Genomic DNA, 17,168 nt, shown 5'->3' with positions numbered 1-17,168 from the left:
GCGTTTTATGAAGCTGCATTTTATCTTTGATTCATATGAGAAAATCGCATTAGATAAACAAGGATATCGCATAGGACTACCCTCAACTAATCATTGGCACTGATTTCTAGAAATTTGGTGTAGGATAAATTCTGAAGTTAATTTAAAATAATGAATTTTTGCAAAAATCGTTTAAAACCTCCTCCAAACTACTAAATATGCATTTTTATGAGCACACTTGGATGGGATTACTAATTGCCACGTGCCAATATGACCGTTCCAGCCAATGTCAGAAAGTTGCAAAGTTCGTTTTTTGGTGAAATCTGCTGAAAATGGTGGGTAAACCAGGAAAAAAACAGTAACATCTACTTTATAAACTATTTATTGATTTGCCTATTGAAAAATTTACCTGAATAAATCAAGTAGTTGGCTTAACAGGTTTAAAGCTCTTAAGATCAGCAAATCTTCCGTAGCACCTATTAGTTGCAAATATAGAACTAATTCAACTTAAAAACCTAACTTAATTCAGCTATAGTAAGAATCTATTTATTTACAGTCTTATATGTTCATCTAGCCAATTTTTTAACCCCAATACATTTGAAAAATATTCTTAACTATCACCTATAATTGTAGAAATTGCTTCTACTATAATCAGAATAGCCCCTTGAATATTGCAAGTTACTATTTCCATAATAAGCATTACGCTCATTTTCCAATAATCCATTTGGAGGTATATTTATTGGTTCAGTTCTCCCATTCCGCAATTCGCTATTAAACCTTTCATTGCTTGGTCTAAAAATTGGGATATTCGCATTTGCTTGCCGATAATTCGTATTATAACCAGGACTTGTAACTGAATTGTAATGACTGGATTCATGTTGTGAAGACTTGTATGGATATGAGCTTTGTTGGTACTCAATACGGCCGTAAGACTCATCTTGTTGGAAAAAGAACATAATAAATAAAACAGCCCCGCCTATTAAACCTAGCACTAGGCCAGGCATTAGAAATTGCCTAAATAGCTGGTTTTTTCTCAATTCCTTAAAAATGTTTCCAGCAGATTCCAAGATTTTCACCAAAACAATAGGTACAAGTCCGATACGTCCTAAATTCTTAAGAACTGTTTGCAGCTCACTGTAATTATCTCCATACGAATTTCCGATGTCACTGAAGATATTTCCGAAAACTCGGCTGATCAACTGGGGTAATGAATCGCCAACTTTTTCCAAAATCTTCATTGCGACTTCAGTAAAAGCATCGTTTCTTTTTCCGGTTGCAAATGTTTGAATGGGAGCGTGGTTTATGGCATTGTAACGATTGGGATAGTTATACTGGCCTTCATAAGAAGACAATGTTGGCTCATTATGATATATTCCAAGTGGATTTGGAATATTATGCACTGAAGTTGCCGCCGACTTTTGGAACTCTGGAAAATAAATCAGTGTTGTTAGTTAAAAATGTAATGCATTAGTCTGAGCATACCTAACTCTAATTTTAACTCATCTAACTTCTGTTGCAACTTATTCAAGACGCTGTCTTTGGATTGATGGTTTCGGGCTTCGCTGATTTCACCCACATACTCATTTTCTCGAGGTTGATTCATATTTTCTTCAATATATTTCTTGAACACATTCGCAAGTTGAGTAAATGTGTCTTCTCCAACTGAAAAGGAAATTTCTGTCTTATTGATTTTGGATCTATAAAAAGGCATGAGGAAATAATAGACAGAAAAAGTATTTAATTTTATTATAAACTACTCAACAGAGGAACTGGATTAATCTTGACTGCTTAGAGCGAATTTATTTGTGTTCGAAGCGTTGTTTGGTGCAATATTTTTTCGGTTAGGGCGTGGTTTAATTAGTGCTGTTATCGAATAAATTTTAAAAGCATTATTTATTATTATTATTTCAAAAGAAATTCCTGGGTTTCTTAATTCCCTTTTGAGTTAAGTTGAAATACAGTCAGGAAAATATACACAATTATTATTATTACCCAATCATGACTTTTTCAACATATTTCAATAAAATAAAAATAAAGTGTTCGTAATTTTCAATAATCTAATTATTTTTTAGCTTAATTTTCTCTAGCAAAACTTACGATCGTATCCAGCTGGACGTTCCTTGCCTTCACCTGGTTGCATTTTCGTTCTTCCAACATATTCATACATTGATTCTTTTGGCGAAACTGGCAGCTGTTCATCAGCATGCCTTTTACCTCTTCTTGCGTCCATATGCATCAAATCCTCATTATTAAATGTCTTCGAAAAAATGTTGCTTCCCCTGTGTTCTGCTTCAGTCTCTTTGGGCACGTAGGGCGCATTACCTTGCTGCTCAGTAGCTGGTTGATACGAAGACTGCTGAGGAGGTGATGGGGTTGGTTCAGCAACTAACTGGGGAGTTTGGCCGGATGGAGGACTGTTTATGGAATATACAGCTTGCTGAACAATGCCGCTTTTATAAGGAATGGTTGGCTGTTGCTTGAATCGATTCTGCCCGCTGTAGCTGACGTCTTTGGGTCCAATATAAGACACCAACTTTGTTTTATCTTCATACAGTTGCTGGGAAGGGTTGTATTGAACGGGACTTGAGTAAGCAGCTCCGGAAGTCTGAGGGTTGATTTGATAGTTCTGAGAAGGCTCATAATATTTTGGCTCATTCAGGCTTCTAATAACTTCTGGAAGTTCAACATTATTGATACTTAAACGCTGCTGTTCTGAATCTTTTACCTTTTAAGTCATAGATTCGTTGCTGTAGCGACATTATTGAAGCTGTATCATCCGGCGTCTGTGAATAGCCACTTCGTTTGGTTAAACTGGTTATGACATTTTCTAGATTTTCAATTTGCTGAGTTAAGTCCGATACTACGACGAATTTGTTGCTTTCAGGATTCTGCTTAGTACCAAATGGTTGACCCATGTTTGGTCCTGAATAACTACTCGAGCCATAGTTAAGGTCTAAATAAGAAACATTTTGCGATTACAGTTAATGTTATTGGAAATAATTGTAAGATTTCACCTTGGTAAGTTCTTCCAGGTTCACGAAATGTATTTTGATAATTCCCATAATTTTCCTTGCTGTTAGCATATTTATGCGGCAGGCTCTTATCGAAAAGTTCTTCATAATGGGAGCTACTTGGGCTATTGCCTGGATAAATCGTTGCAGGTTGATAACCAAAATTTGGATAATTTATATTGGAAGGACGAGGAGCATTGTAAGGTGATGACATGTAATTTGGGTTCCAATATTTATTAGACGTAGAATATTCAGGCTGAGAGTACAAATATTGTTGATATTTACTGTCTGGATACGATCCAAAAACACTGGGAACATTGAAGTTGTAATTTTCTGAATTTGTTGGATAGGCTGGATTGATATAGGGATTTGAAATATCATCGTATTTATTTGAAATAGTCCCACTGTAGGGACTGAAATATGGTAGAACATATCTATTTGCATTGGGATTATACAAAGAAGTTGGGTAAAAGGAATACAGATTTGAGTTAAGATTAGAATATTCTAAAGGATTGGGACCATAAACATTCAATATAGGTTTTCCGGAAATTCCTTGAGAAATGAATGCCTGATTTCCATTCTGAGTCGAAGCATAACTTTTGATTAAGTTCTCCAAACGGGTAAGTTGATCAGGATTACTATGCGACATGCTCTGACTTAAAAATTGCTGAGCAGCTAAGGAATTTTTATCTGTTGTAAGTGGATAAGTTGAAGTTGTTTTATACATTTGATGCGTATATCATAACAGTTCATCATTACCTAAAGTATCAGCACCAGCGGCTATGTTCAGCGAAGCCTGAGGAGACATGCTATCTAAATTGGCCCCATTGTGGCTTATTGCCTGGCTTAGCAGGGTCTGAAACGATTGTTTTACATCTAGTTTGCAGTTTTATTTCCAAACAATTTACTCACCTGCAAATCATTCTTTCCATTAACACCATCTTCCAAATCAAACCCACCAAAAGTATCTTGTTTTGGTCTCAGGTTGTTAATCGCCCTTTGAAGATCTTTGAGTTCAGCTTCTATTTTTGAATCTTCGGATTTGGACTGCGGATTGTCGTTCATCGCTTTTAGAAGCTCGCTCAAACTGCCCTAAAACCTCTTATTTGTAATTCATGCAATTTGTTAATTTCGAGGTTCTACTTCAGTTTTTTGGGATTTTTCTCGTTCATTTAGGAATTTTTTAAATGCCTCGAGTGTTTCTTCATCGTCAGATTTTTTTGGTGGTTGTAGCAGGTCTTTGATGGAGCGGCCACTATTTTTATTTCCGTTGTTGATATTTTGGTCTAAACCTCGATCAGTTTAAAATTATTAGAAAATGAGATTATGGGAAAAATATACCTGCATTAGTGAGCAGATCGATTAGCTTCAGCTTAAATTCCAGATCATCGAGTTTGCTGTTTCCACTGGCTCTGGCAGTTGAAAGTGTATTATTTCTTTTCGCTATTTGACTGTTTCTTGATGATGAAGACCGTGCTGATGCTAAAGGGTAGTCAAAAGCGATGTTTTGCGGGATTTTATCTGCCTCTCTTTCGTATTCAGAATAATATTCTTGACTGTTGGTTGGTTCAAACTAGAAAATTAAAGTTGACTGATAAAAAATAAATAGTTACAAGAATGCAGTCAAGCAAAAAGTAATGATAATTTCACCTTTTGGAAGCGATCTGGATCAGTTTTTGTCAACTGCATTAAGGCGCTAATTGTTTTATTATTTAACATATCTCTTTCATATTGGGAAGCATAAAGCTGATCTAAAAAAGTTTTAAAATAACTTTTAGTGTGGCTTTGTTTATGTGTGGGGCGTTTGTGAAAATTAATAAAATTATTGTCTTACATTTCTTCTGCAATTTTTTTTGAAATTCGTGCAGTTTTTCTTCAAACGATGTAGCTGTTGAAACGGGCTGAAAAATAATCATCAATCTTATTTAGAGACTTAAAAAATCTTTGCTACTACGCATTTACATTGTAGGGAGAAATATATAATAAACTGAGCAAAAAAAGCAAGAAATAATGTTGAGCCAACAATTTGATATGTAATTTAATGAACACATGGATAATTGAAGTTCCTGGAGAGCCACAAAAAACACAAATTTATATACTTTTACTTTTATTAAGGTTTTTATTGTTATAAAACCAGTCGATGCTACCTCTTTCCCTCAATATAACCGCTGCAGAATTATTTATCCATTTTCTTGCATTCATGTTCAATTAGATAATTCAAAGTTTCTAGATATTCTAAAAGTATTTCATTTTTAAATCCTATGCTTTTTTTACCTCTGAATTTGGAGGCGTGTCTGATGTTACATTTCTAACATCTGAATCATGCGCCGCCTTTTGAAATAAACCGTTTAATTTGCTGTCATCTTCAGCAGCTATAGAAGCGATTTCTTCTCCTTGACTTGGCATTGGCGAGACTTTTGGCCATGGCCATGGCTTTGGAGTGTGGGCGACACCAAGGACAGAATCTATATCAATATCTATAGAAAAAACGACAAATTTTCGTCAATAATTTCTTTGGCAATTTTATTTAATATATACCTTCAAAGTCACTGGTTCTAAACCCGCCACTATCGTGTGTCTTTTTATCCGTTTTTGCATTGGTTTTATCATATACATTTTCCATCAAAGCTTTCAAAAATTTTATTTCGCGGTTTTGTCGTTTTAATTCCATCTCAAGAAACGCTTCCTTTTCTTTTTCCTTGTTCACTATTAACTGCGTTTCAGTTACATGTTGCTCGGTTTGCTTCAGGTCAGCTTTAAGTTTATCTATTTCTTGTGTTGAACGACTTTGCAATTCTTTTTCGGATTGGTAAGAATCGTCTGGAAAATCACGTTTCTTTACAATTAAACCAGTAAACTTCCAGCATTACGAATTGATGTCGTTTAAACTCACTCTGTATTTTAAAGCGCTTTGCATCCTGATTAAGTTGCCAGCGTTTGAGAGTGTTATACAAATACGAACTTTCCAAGGAATTGTCATCTTTTACATTATCACCACTTTGGCTCAACTCTTTAATCATTTTCTGTTGGTCCTTCAACAGGCTCACTAGCTCGCTTAGTTTTCTCACTTCCGTTTTTAAGTCTTCAAACTTTTGCTTTTCTTCCTGAGTTTGAGATATGCAAGCTGGATTGTTTTGGGAATTTGTTTGGCTGTTCGCGTTTACCTGATATCCTCCCAAAACTAAAGGATCGTTTGAATCTATTTGGCTGGGAAAAGCTGCTTCATACCCCGCATGGAAATGAGCTTGTAATGTTATATTGATTTTTATTTATTTATTTACCTCGGCTGTCTTCCTGAGGAGCGTCGGAAAGGGGACGATACTTCTGGTTTGAAGCAAGCAGTTGGGCTTCCGGAAAAGTTTCTTCATTCGCAGCGAGTGGAGCAGATGCTACTCGGTTATCAAATCTCGGTGCATCCGGTAGAGCTCGTTTCTTCCTAATTTGGTCTATTTCGTTGGATAGTTCAGAGCTTTGCAACTTGGAACGCGCTTTGTGAGCCGAATGAAGGTTGGTAGGTTTATTGGGAGATGGAGAGGTTGACGATTTGTGTTCCTATAAAATAATTAGCTAAAGATGATGATTTTAATTTCTATTTAAGTAATTGTTGAGTAAAATTATACACTTTCTTTTCGTGCATCAGGGAAATATATAGTTGGTCAAAGCTCTAGGTTGATTAAAGTGTGTTGTTTTTAAAGTGGGATAAATTGATGTTTTGCAAATTTTCGATTTCAATTAATATCAAATCAGTTAACTGTTGCTTGAACGGAAACTAACCTCTATTATGCATCCAAATTGGCAAAAAAGATATTTTGTCGATCATAATTCATTATGTGAAAGTTGCTTTATTTATTGAGGTACTCACATTAATCTGAAGCTTTTCTGTTGCTGAGTTCTCCTGCCAGTTGTAATCATCGTCATTGATATAAACTAAAGCATTTAAAATAAATAAAGTAGAATTTTAATCAAAATAATTTCCCGAGTTTTCCAGTGAAAATAATTATTTAATACTACTACATAAATAAAATATTCATTTTTCAAACTTACCATTTTCGACCATTTTCTCAGCATCTCGAATCTGTTTCACAAAATCATCAAGAAAATCCTCTACATTTTCAACTAAGTTATTAAAATCCTGTCTCATAATTTTCAAGTTTTTGCTCAACACATCTTGATCGTTCGTCTCTAACGGCTCACCACGTGATATTTCCGCATAAACGAAAAGTAATAACGCGAATTTAACCCTCATAACTTTGGCCAAATAGTAAATTTCAGATTTGAGTAAGATTTTCTAATTAGTTTGAGCACACTAACACGCTAACAAAATTTGCGGTTCTAGTTAAACGTTCAATAAGCAATTACGTTAAACTGTGTCAATAAAATTGCTGATCCTGAGTGATTCTTGGTTGATTTCCTGGTTTACATTTAAATAAACTTTTGAAATTCAGCATTTTTGAATTTCTAGTCCAGTATGCATTGACCATATAATTTGCAATTGTGAATGTGTTACGAAATAACATTACTTTTATATCAATTGCCAATGCGAAAAAATACGTAAATTAAATCTTTATGACATTCCCGCAAAATAAATGTTGTATTTATATCTGAATATTTAGGACTACTTAGCAGATGGAGAAACGCGGTGAGAAAATATCATAAAATTTTTCATTTTGCGCAAGCCAGTTTGCGAAGTGTTATCGACAACATGCTTGATTTTCCATAACTTGCGGAAACGCCCGCAGAGGGCACAAAGCAGCCCTGCGCGATTTCCTTATAAGTTTTTCCAATATTGGATTTTCACTTTTTATGAATTCGAGTAAGCTCTTTTATAGCATAGAATTCAGGATCAGTTGAATTAATAAAATGAGTGAAAGTCACAAAGTAACTCGGCATAAATTTAAAGTTATATTAATATAAACTGATTTTCTTTCACCTAAAAGGATTTGCTGTTGAAATAACAACTTATCACGAAATTATTCATTTCTATATTTGTAAATATTTGTAACTGTGTTCGTAACTTTTCTGCTATTTCGACTAAAATTTGGATGACGGCTTTTTCTCGCCGTATCCCTTACAGTAGACCTGAAGATGAAGAGGAGATGAAACTTTCTGCTTCATCAGAGTAGTAAAAAGTTTCAGAGTCATCAGAGTAGTCATTTTTTATTTATGTATATTTTATTATTGCTATTTATTTATATTTATAGTGCGTTTATTTTTTTGCAGCCTTTGTTGCATTGTGGGAAACCGGAGCCGATCGCAACCCAAAATCAAGCACAACAGCGTATAATACAATCGACGGACGCGTTGAACACAAGAACACTGTTAACAGAGTGGGGATGTTGAGGGTGGGCGCAAGAAAAAAGTAAGTAGTGGGGATTTTTGGAGGAGAGCGATTTTGATCAGATGGTTGAGGATATAATGATAAAAAGCCGTGGATAAATTGAGGGCGAGAGCGGCAAATGTATGATCGAAACTCTTAATGGAGAAGATAGGGCAGTGGGTAAGGGATGGAATAAGTGGAGAAGCACGTTCGTATCAGGTGCTGTGACAAGAAGATAATCTGGAAGAATAAAATTGTTGCAGTTTATTCAAGAACTAAATTAATATTAAATATAACTGAGCAAGATTTGAAAGTTGATGGAATTTCGTGTATTGAAAACCTTAAAACCAGGTTTAATAAACTGGCGGCTTTGGATTTGATTGGCTTGGTAAATTTAAGGGCCTCTAATGTAATTAGTGCGTCCTGGTAGAGCGCCATCGAAACGTTTCATATTAAAATTCGTCGTCACTTTATTAACAACCGCTTAAATTAAAATGCACGTTTACCGACGAATTAAATTTCCGCTCGTTTTTTGCTACTTCGACAATATTCTATTTTCGTATTAGCGTTTATTAAAATTTTATGCGAAAGTACGAATTCAATTCAATTTAATTCGGGTCATTAAAAAGCGGAAGTACCCAAATAATTCGTTGCGTATCGATCGAGACCTTCGCAAGAATGTTAGGAATCTAATTTGGACCAATAGGAAGCGGGAATACCCGAAGAATACGCAGCGACGCGATATGTACGTTGCAACAATGTAATATGATGTTGAACAATGATTAATGAATATCGTTTAGACCATTAGGAAGCGGGAGTTCCCGAAAAATTCAATAAGCATCGATAGGGACCTTCGCAAGAATGTAAGAAATCTCATTCGGGCCAATAGGAAGCGGGAATACCTGAAGAATGCGCAGCGAAGCGATATGTACCAACGGAAGAATGTAAAGAATATCGCTTAGACCATAGGTTTCCAAAGTGGTCCAGGTGGACCCCCAGGGGTCGAGACCACACGGGGGCCCACGTGGACGTGAAAAGAAAACAGGGGCTCATAAGTTGTAAGGGGCGGTCGACAAAAAATTTGCTGGTTTTCATAATGAACAAAAGTTTTGGCTCGGATTTAGCTATTAACATAGGAAGGTAGCATCATTCACTAGGTAGGTACTCAAAAATATGCGAAGATACTCAAAAAAATTACTCTGTTCAAACACATAATTAAATAGAACAATAGATAATAGTACGTAAAAAAAGTAAAGATACATAGATATAAGTGTACACCACATGTCGAGACTTGCAAAGTGCCGCCCTTGCGCCCTCTCGTCCGGGATGCTTGTTTAGACCTGCAAAGGGATGAAATGCGACTTGCGCTGTGCTTGCAATCTACATTAGTACAACTACGAATGCCAAAAACAAAACGTTACTCATTTGGTTTTGGGATTTTGAACATGAAAGTGTGACTGTGAGTGAATCGATGCCAGTGTTTACAGTGCCGGAAAAAGTAAGTATCTGCCTATTTGTTATTCACATTTTTATTGTATACTGTAATTTATCATTTATATTATATGTGTTTTTCTATTTGAGTGTAGCTGTAGTGGGTAGTTATGTAGTAAAAATTAAATGCTAGAGATTATCCAAAACTTCGATAAAAGAACAAAAAGCCAGGATAAGTTCAAATTTAGGCACTTAGGTACTTTTTTGTTTAAAAATATTTATTTACGCGACGACGATTCATTAAAAGAGCGGTGTCTTTACGGGCATTTTATTTCTTTTATTGCAATAATTCTATTCTGTTGTGTGATAATAGCCATATTCTTGTAAAATCGCCTCAAAAACATACATTTCTTACAGGTCACAACTGATACGAAATATGGCTGCATTTAAGAATAAATGTCGACAGTACAGTGTTGATTATTTGAAATTTGATTTGCTTCCATCAACGTATTACAAGAGGAGCTACTTGAGCTCAGCACCAACGAGGAACTGATGGTGAAATTTAAGAAAGGCTATCAAACATTTTGGCTGCAGGTAGAAATCCCCGAAAAATATTCTGGGCTATGGGAAATTGTGAGAAAATGGTTGATAGCCTTTCCCTCGTCCTATCTTGTCGAAAGAAGTTTTAGTGCCGTTACCAACCTGTTAACAAAAAAGGAGCAGGTTGAACATTACAGAACGGGGAGATTTGAGATTACTTACAAAACTGCAGTCAAATATTGATAATTTGCTGTGAATTCATCAAGTACATCCGTCTCATTAAAAGTATGAGTATGAGAAAGTATTGTTGATTTACATTTCAGAGTTCATTGTCGACTGTTTGTAATAATAAATATTTATAATCTTGTATAACCACAAGTATTATTTTAATAAAAAGGACACCGGAAAATGTGCTACTTTTTTTTCTTCTTAACACCTCCAATTCGGGGCGATATTTTTGACGAGTTTTGGGAACACAGTAGAAATGTACCAGCAGGGGGTCTACCGAAAATAGTAAAACTTTAAAAGTGGTACACGAGAAAAAAGTTTGGCAGCCACTGGTTTAGACCATTAGAAAGCGGGAACACGTAAAGAATGCGCAGCGAAGCAATCTGTTCAGTCCCAAGAACGTAAAGAATCTCGTTTAGACCATTAGGAAGCGGGAGTTTCCGAAAAATTCGATAAGCATTGATCGGGACCTTAGTAGTAAAAACTAGTAGTTTGAACAAAGTAGTAAAACAGTCTTAAAAAAAAACGTTAATGACCTTTTCTTAGATGTGAAAATTCCAGTCTCGGGTCTCGTAAAGCTTTAATAAGTGACTTATAACTCATGAACCGATTAGTTATAACTCGCTAACTCAGAGAGCGGCAATAACTCAATAGCCCAACTCAACAAAGTGTTAGTCAGGCCTAGCACAAGTCAAATTAAGTAAAAAATTCATCTGAGACGCTACCACAATTTTGTCGCCCGTCTGCTGGATCCCGTTCAGTCTCGTCGTTGAGTAGATCTCGTCGTACTCGTCTTTATCTATAGTTCCATCCTGTGAGTTCGATTCTCTCTAATAAGTCTAACTTTAAGAATGGAACAAGGAACATCATCTGCGACTGTTGTCCGCAGACGCTAGTAGCGGCTACAAAAAGTCGCTCGTGTGCTCGACTGTATTTCAAATAATGAGCAAATACAAGTACTTTCAGCGTCAAAAATGTCGCGCTACAAAAGTCGCCCGTCTGCGGGTGCCCTAAAACGCTAAAGACATCGACCAATGGTGGTTTGATGAACACTGAACACCCAGCCTTCGGGCGACCTCATGTTGGAAATACCCTTCATCCAAGAAGGTGACAATTTTGACCGTATCAAATTCACTTAAATTGACTTAACACACAACTTAGGAAAAAGCAAGAAAAGTGAACGGAAAACAGTACCACACTTGCTGGAAACAATGATGAGATGTTGGAAGTGACACTGGAAAACAAGTAGAAACTTGCACTGGAATGAATAGAAAGGGATAAAAAATAATTGATCGTTATAACGTTATTTATATAAAAATATTTATTTGAAAATGCGCTAATGGTGCGCCAATTTTGCCCATCTGTATATATTTATATTTTTTATCTCGCACAAGAAATTAATGTTTGGAAAAAGTAGAAATACCAAAGTTTTTCTTTCGGGGGAATCAGAAAAATATTACAGTGTTTTAGGTATCTTCGAGTTTATATAGTTACAGCTCAAAAAAGGCAAATCAGCAATCAAGTCGTCATATCGCATAGTCATTAAATAGTTTGAGGAATTATTTAGTATAAAATGTCTTTCCTCTGGATGATTTTGGTGGTTTTGGATTTGTAGCACACAACAGAACGCCAGAAAATTGATAAACGCTGCTATCGCTTCCAAGTATAAATTGAAAAAAACAATATTATCAGGAAACGTACAAGAACAGTACTTTAGTGTTCAAGGTTCACGACCCTTGTGATTCCCCTCTGTTTATTCCCCTTTTACCCCTAACTACCCCCATCCCTCCATGGGTATGAAACGTCCGCTAAACATACTCCCTATTCTGCGTACAGCGTTTCCAGCGCGCAGCTTTGCAATCCGCGGCGTTAGCCATTTTCCAGGCATATTTCCATAGGAAAATTGCTGGAAAATCCGGCGCTGAGGCCTGGAAAACCAAACCTTAATCAAAAAACTAGTACGGATGGAGCTTAGAATCCTAAGCCCTAAAAGGATATCCGGTTTTCCAGGTTGTACGGAGTAAGTCAGTGACAGAATTGGTGACTCAGTTGTTTTTCCGTGCACGGCCATATTTGGATCGTTTCGGATGTGTTTCGGTCTGAACTAAAAACGATTTTTTTGCCGCTTTCTGCATCTTCCAAAGACCTTAATTGAGGATTATTTTCAGTGACAGGTATGTAACTTGAGGGATTAGTTAACTAATTAAAAATATGTCCAGTTTCAACGGAATTGCTCTCTATGGCCTTCGGTTTGGGAGCGAACGGCCATTTTGGGAAATTGGGGCTTTTTCCAACAAAAGGCTTTGTTATTGTCAATATTTTTCGCATTAACTAATCCAAACTGTTACAAGGATTCAGACATTAGGGAACTTTGTTTGCATTTTTGCAATGAAACTGTGTTACTGCTATGTGGGTTAGGGTGTGTTATTTATTGTCATGTCCCATTCGTTTGACCTTATCTTAATTATTAATTCAAGATTGATCGGTATATTTGCGTTTCAGCATGGAGTAGCCACTTTTACATGTTTTAATAAATGTGATTTAATTTTCTTGAAATATAGTAAACACTAACACGTTGCGTACGGAAATATGAACACAAAAAGAAGCGAGATTTGAGTTTTTTCAACTGTAAAACACCCCATATATAAAAAAAAGTTTACGAATTCTGACAAGACGAATTCCGGTGCTCCGCAAAGCATACGGTAGGACTCCGCCAACAATAAAATTAATACATGTATTAAAGAGGAATCTATAAGAATAAAGTTATCTAAGATAAAAATAAACTTCTGAAGAAAAAACACCTACTTATAGATATTACGGGTACATAATATTACAGGGTTAATCACGTAGCCCGTTCGTAAGGAAAACTTTTATTTCCCGAAATCTTATCTTATTATCTTATTATATGAAATTTGATAGGCACCACAATCAGTTGCTGCAAGTCTAAATATAGTATTTTCAAAATTACGGCACTTCCGGAATTACCGGAAATCGACGCCATCTTCGGTTTTTTAACCGGAAAGTTCCCACTTTGATTTCATATTTAGATTCAGATCTAAATTGTGAGTTCAGAATGTCCATTTGACAACACTTATCTGTCACACTTTTGAAATATACCATTTATTGCAAAAAACACGGCAGCAGAGGTTCATTAACAAATTCATATTTCCTGAACCATTGCAAATAAATAAATCGGCATTATTCAATTCAATTCCCAAAGGTTTGGCACATTCTGCATCGATTTTAACACTTTTGTTATGTTTCATGCTTCTGCAACGATTTTCCAAAATTGACAATTAAAAATGACAAAAACTTCACTTTTTTAAATGGCAACTACTATTTCTGACTCCAAAAATAAATGTAAAATTTAATTTTAAGTCCAGTTTTATTAACATTGTGTACGTTCATCTAGTCTTAATCGAAAGTGTTAACAAATGAACGTTTTAAGTTCAAAATTTAATGCTGAATGCAAATATGAAATCAAAATAGAGACTTTAAGAAAGCCAAGATATCGTCGATTTTAGATGCTTCCGGAAGCGTAGCCATTTAAAAAAAACTATATTTAGACTTGCGGCCGGCGATTATGTCTGCCTACCAATTTTCATTTCATTCCAAAAAATCGTTTTTGTATGTTTATTAATAATCAATACACATATAACTTGTATTGCTTTTAGTTTCGTTAGGGTTTAGAGCTCCGTTAAAAATTTAGTTCCTTAAAAAGGTTCGGTGTTCCGTCAGCAAAAAAGTTTGGGAACCGCTGGTCTAAAGAATATAAACATTATTTCACTACAAGCTACTTTGATTTCTGGTTATTAAATATCAAGGCGCAGTAAAATCAGAGGATATAATATTTTTGGCTGTTTACTTTCATCATTATTACCTATCACATTTCGTATAAGGGAGATGAAATCAAATATTTTCAAGCTGTTTTGATAAAGTACTGGCATGCAATATATTTCTTTCAAGTTTGGTTGTAACTCGAAAAGTTATCAATTGGGTGGCTGTTTTCAAACGAATTTCAGTTCTTTTTCTTGTTGAAGGAATTTGTTTTCAGAAGTATATTTGTGCGGTTAAAAATAGGTTTAATCTAACAAAAGTTGCAAGTGACTAACATAATCTTCATTTCCTAGCCATTTTGCTTTACAAAATACGAGAAAATTCACTTTAGGCATTAAATAAAAGTCGCATTGTATGTATCGAGATAAATAAGTGAAATACAGAAAAAAATTTATTGGAAAAGCGATCTTGTTGTGCATCTCTCATTTTTAGTATCGTACTTTTAGAAAAGTAAGTAAACGTTGCAAGCAAGTAAAAGTTGACTGCAAGAGAAATAAAAATAAGCCTATGAAACATATAAAGACAGATATATGCCACAATCTGAATACTCAAAAAAATATCTGGTAAAATTTGCTTTAACTGTATCTGTTTCTAAAAAAGCGTCTGAAAGTAGTTTCGCGTCTATGTAAAATACATGAGCATAATAATAAAGGTTTCGGAAGTGTTATTTTCAGGTAAAAAAAATTCAAAAAAAGATCCTAGGTTCTGCGTGTGCCTGATATTAGCATGAATTTTTTCGAGCATTTTTCGAAGAATCACAGCATTTGCATAGCAAAATAAAAATAAAATTCATGTAGTTTAGTTGCTTAAAAATTATTATAACACGAATAAGAAGATTTCATACTTTTGCCTAAAAACGCGTCGGTTGTACAAACTCATTAAAAACTTGTTTTATGGAAAAACGCCTTGAATCCAAAAATAGGTTTCTATCGGGTTATTTTATTCAAAAGAAAACATTCATTTTGAATTTTGATATTATTGAGTTTTAGATTCAACTATAAATTGTCTTTTATGAGCCATATTCTATTAATTCAACAGTGATCGAGATATTCTTGATTAAGCACACACGATTTTTTGTTAATCTATGAAAACATTCAATTGAGTCAATCTTTGAGAACATTGAAAAACTTGAATACCTACAATTTACTAATTGATGTGTTTTTGATAAACACCTTGAACATTTTACTTGAATTATTTTGTTCCGTTTTATATAAGCGGTCGTATTCAATATCGCAAAATATATAAAAGTTGAAGAGACCAAAGAAATTAACGGTCGATTACTGAATTACTGCATTGAAAGCTGTAAATCGGAATATAAATACTTTGCATTAAAAAAATCTTACATTGCAGTTGAAGTTTGTAATTTTTTTTGCGCTACACTGTATAAATAAATTTATCGCCGGAAGAATTGCAACTTAAACATCAAAATCGACGTCTGAGAGCGTTTTTTCTACCAATAAAATCTCATAATTTTAAACAAATCACTCCAAATCTGCGGCTTCATTATAGTTGTTCTTATAGACTCATTTTCTGCACAGTTAGTGAACTGAGTATTTCAGCATATTGATTGCAAATAATTGTGTCAGATTTATGACCATTTAAATCCAGCTACGGAACCTGTTTAGATGAGCCTTTGCTTGAAGACATTCTAACAAAAGCATGTAAGCACTTTATTAATTAAATGTTTCCTGTGTATATCTCCAGCAAATTAAGCACTTTTAATAAAAGACCGGATTTACGTCCGTGTTCGTGCCGCTTTTGTTCCTACTCCGTTCTAGTTTAAAATTTAAGTTGGCAATAGATGTACCTTTTTTGTATTGCATTTTAAGTTCTGTTTTTGCCTAGAGCGTTACTTTTTCCACAGCAGTTTCTACCCGTGATAATTATTTGAGGATTCAGTTCTCAATAATCAGAATTTCACATTACATGAATTGAAGCTCATTTCCAAAAACACGAAATGTAGTTTTCCGTTTCGGCTGCAATCCATGGTCATTAAAAACTTGCTCTTTGTGTAAGTGCCAATTAAATTAGCCTTTTCCAAACTTAACTGCCAACATGGAGCTGAAAACTTAATTTCAAGTCGTTGCGAATGCAGTTATCGTGCTTCAATGCCCTTAAAACCCAACGAACAACGTATTAAACAATTTTGTCAAAGGAATATGAGTCTACGCTAAGCGGCAATTTAAATACAAACATATTTACATGAGTTGCTGCCAGGGTACAAAAGGACTCTGAAATTATTCCAAAATTGGGTCGTTTCCGAGCACATCTGCTGCAAAATCTGGAACATTAAATTACCCACTCGGTAGTTAACTTTCGGTCAAGGATCGCATTCTTACCCGTGGAATGTTCGAGTTTATTTAATATATGAGCTTATGCTAACTATTGTTTGCTTACCAATCCTCTTTGCAGCTTCATTTATTAAAGTTGTGAGCAAATGGTTTAGGGAAACAGTAGCAAGTTAAAAGCATAAAATTTGTAGAAAAATGTTATCAAAAGTGGAATTCTTTTTAATAGAACTGTGTGAATTCATGGTGCAGGCGTTAAAACTGGGCTTTCGAGGCACTTTAATTACTCCTTTTTCCATTAATAGCTTTTAAGCTAATTCTAGCTATAGCCTTAATACTCTGTTTCCCATTAATGTTGAAACATTATGGATATTTATGAATATAACTCTTAATTCTGAGGCATGTTTAAAGAATATACATATTGTATTCGTTAAACGTAGGTGCGGGGATGAGCCAAAAAGTGAAACCAAAACAAATTAATTATTTATTTATTTTTAAAATTCATTAATAATTTCATGTCCTTACCAGTAACTTGCC

At 34.9% G+C, this 17,168-nt stretch overlaps 1 protein-coding gene and 1 long non-coding RNA gene across 8 annotated transcripts; one reads left to right on the top strand and one right to left on the bottom strand.

The window, feature by feature from the left end:
- Positions 1-345: 345 nt before the first annotated feature.
- On the bottom strand, positions 346-8,151 carry LOC109538203. Of its 7 annotated transcripts, none has more exons than XM_048663863.1 (18): positions 7,035-8,150; positions 6,853-6,917; positions 6,272-6,542; positions 6,155-6,210; positions 5,884-6,094; positions 5,529-5,810; positions 5,265-5,467; positions 4,825-4,891; positions 4,641-4,741; positions 4,332-4,563; positions 4,134-4,276; positions 3,903-4,082; positions 3,750-3,846; positions 2,994-3,680; positions 2,705-2,932; positions 2,077-2,652; positions 1,462-1,641; positions 346-1,405 (listed from the first exon to the last, which is right to left on the bottom strand). In XM_048663863.1, exons 1-18 carry the CDS (start codon positions 7,234-7,236, stop codon positions 597-599), a joined length of 4,590 nt encoding a protein of 1,529 aa, XP_048519820.1. In that variant the 5' UTR covers positions 7,237-8,150; the 3' UTR covers positions 346-596. The 7 variants fall into 7 exon arrangements, with proteins under 7 accessions (XP_048519820.1, XP_048519821.1, XP_048519819.1 ...); XM_048663864.1 differs by having other exon boundaries at positions 6,155-6,207; XM_048663862.1 differs by having other exon boundaries at positions 2,077-2,649; positions 5,884-6,210; positions 7,035-8,151.
- A 566-nt stretch (positions 8,152-8,717) lies between these two features.
- Positions 8,718-10,687, top strand: LOC125503464. Its single transcript, XR_007280883.1, has 2 exons — positions 8,718-9,805; positions 10,156-10,687. It is a non-coding gene; the product is annotated as an uncharacterized LOC125503464 (long non-coding RNA).
- Positions 10,688-17,168: the final 6,481 nt, after the last annotated feature.

The sequence above is a fragment of the Dendroctonus ponderosae genome, unplaced genomic scaffold (assembly GCF_020466585.1).
Source record: "Dendroctonus ponderosae isolate FM_Combo_2020 unplaced genomic scaffold, Dpon_F_20191213v2 Dpon_F_20191213_2, whole genome shotgun sequence".
In the NCBI taxonomy this organism is placed as follows: Eukaryota; Metazoa; Arthropoda; class Insecta; order Coleoptera; family Curculionidae; genus Dendroctonus; species Dendroctonus ponderosae.
This window is presented reverse-complemented; position numbering and strand designations above follow the sequence as displayed.

Coding starts and splice junctions, on each gene's coding strand:
- LOC109538203 (XM_048663860.1), bottom strand. CDS start 7,236: ATGAGGGTTAAATTCGCGTTATTACTTTTCGTTTATGCGGAAATATCA. Junction 4,892..5,264: donor ACACGCCTCCAAATTCAGAG/GTAAAAAAAGCA, acceptor ATTATTTTTCAG/CCCGTTTCAACAGCTACATC. Junction 4,742..4,824: donor AAAAAAATTGCAGAAGAAAT/GTAAGACAATAA, acceptor AAACTTTTTTAG/ATCAGCTTTATGCTTCCCAA.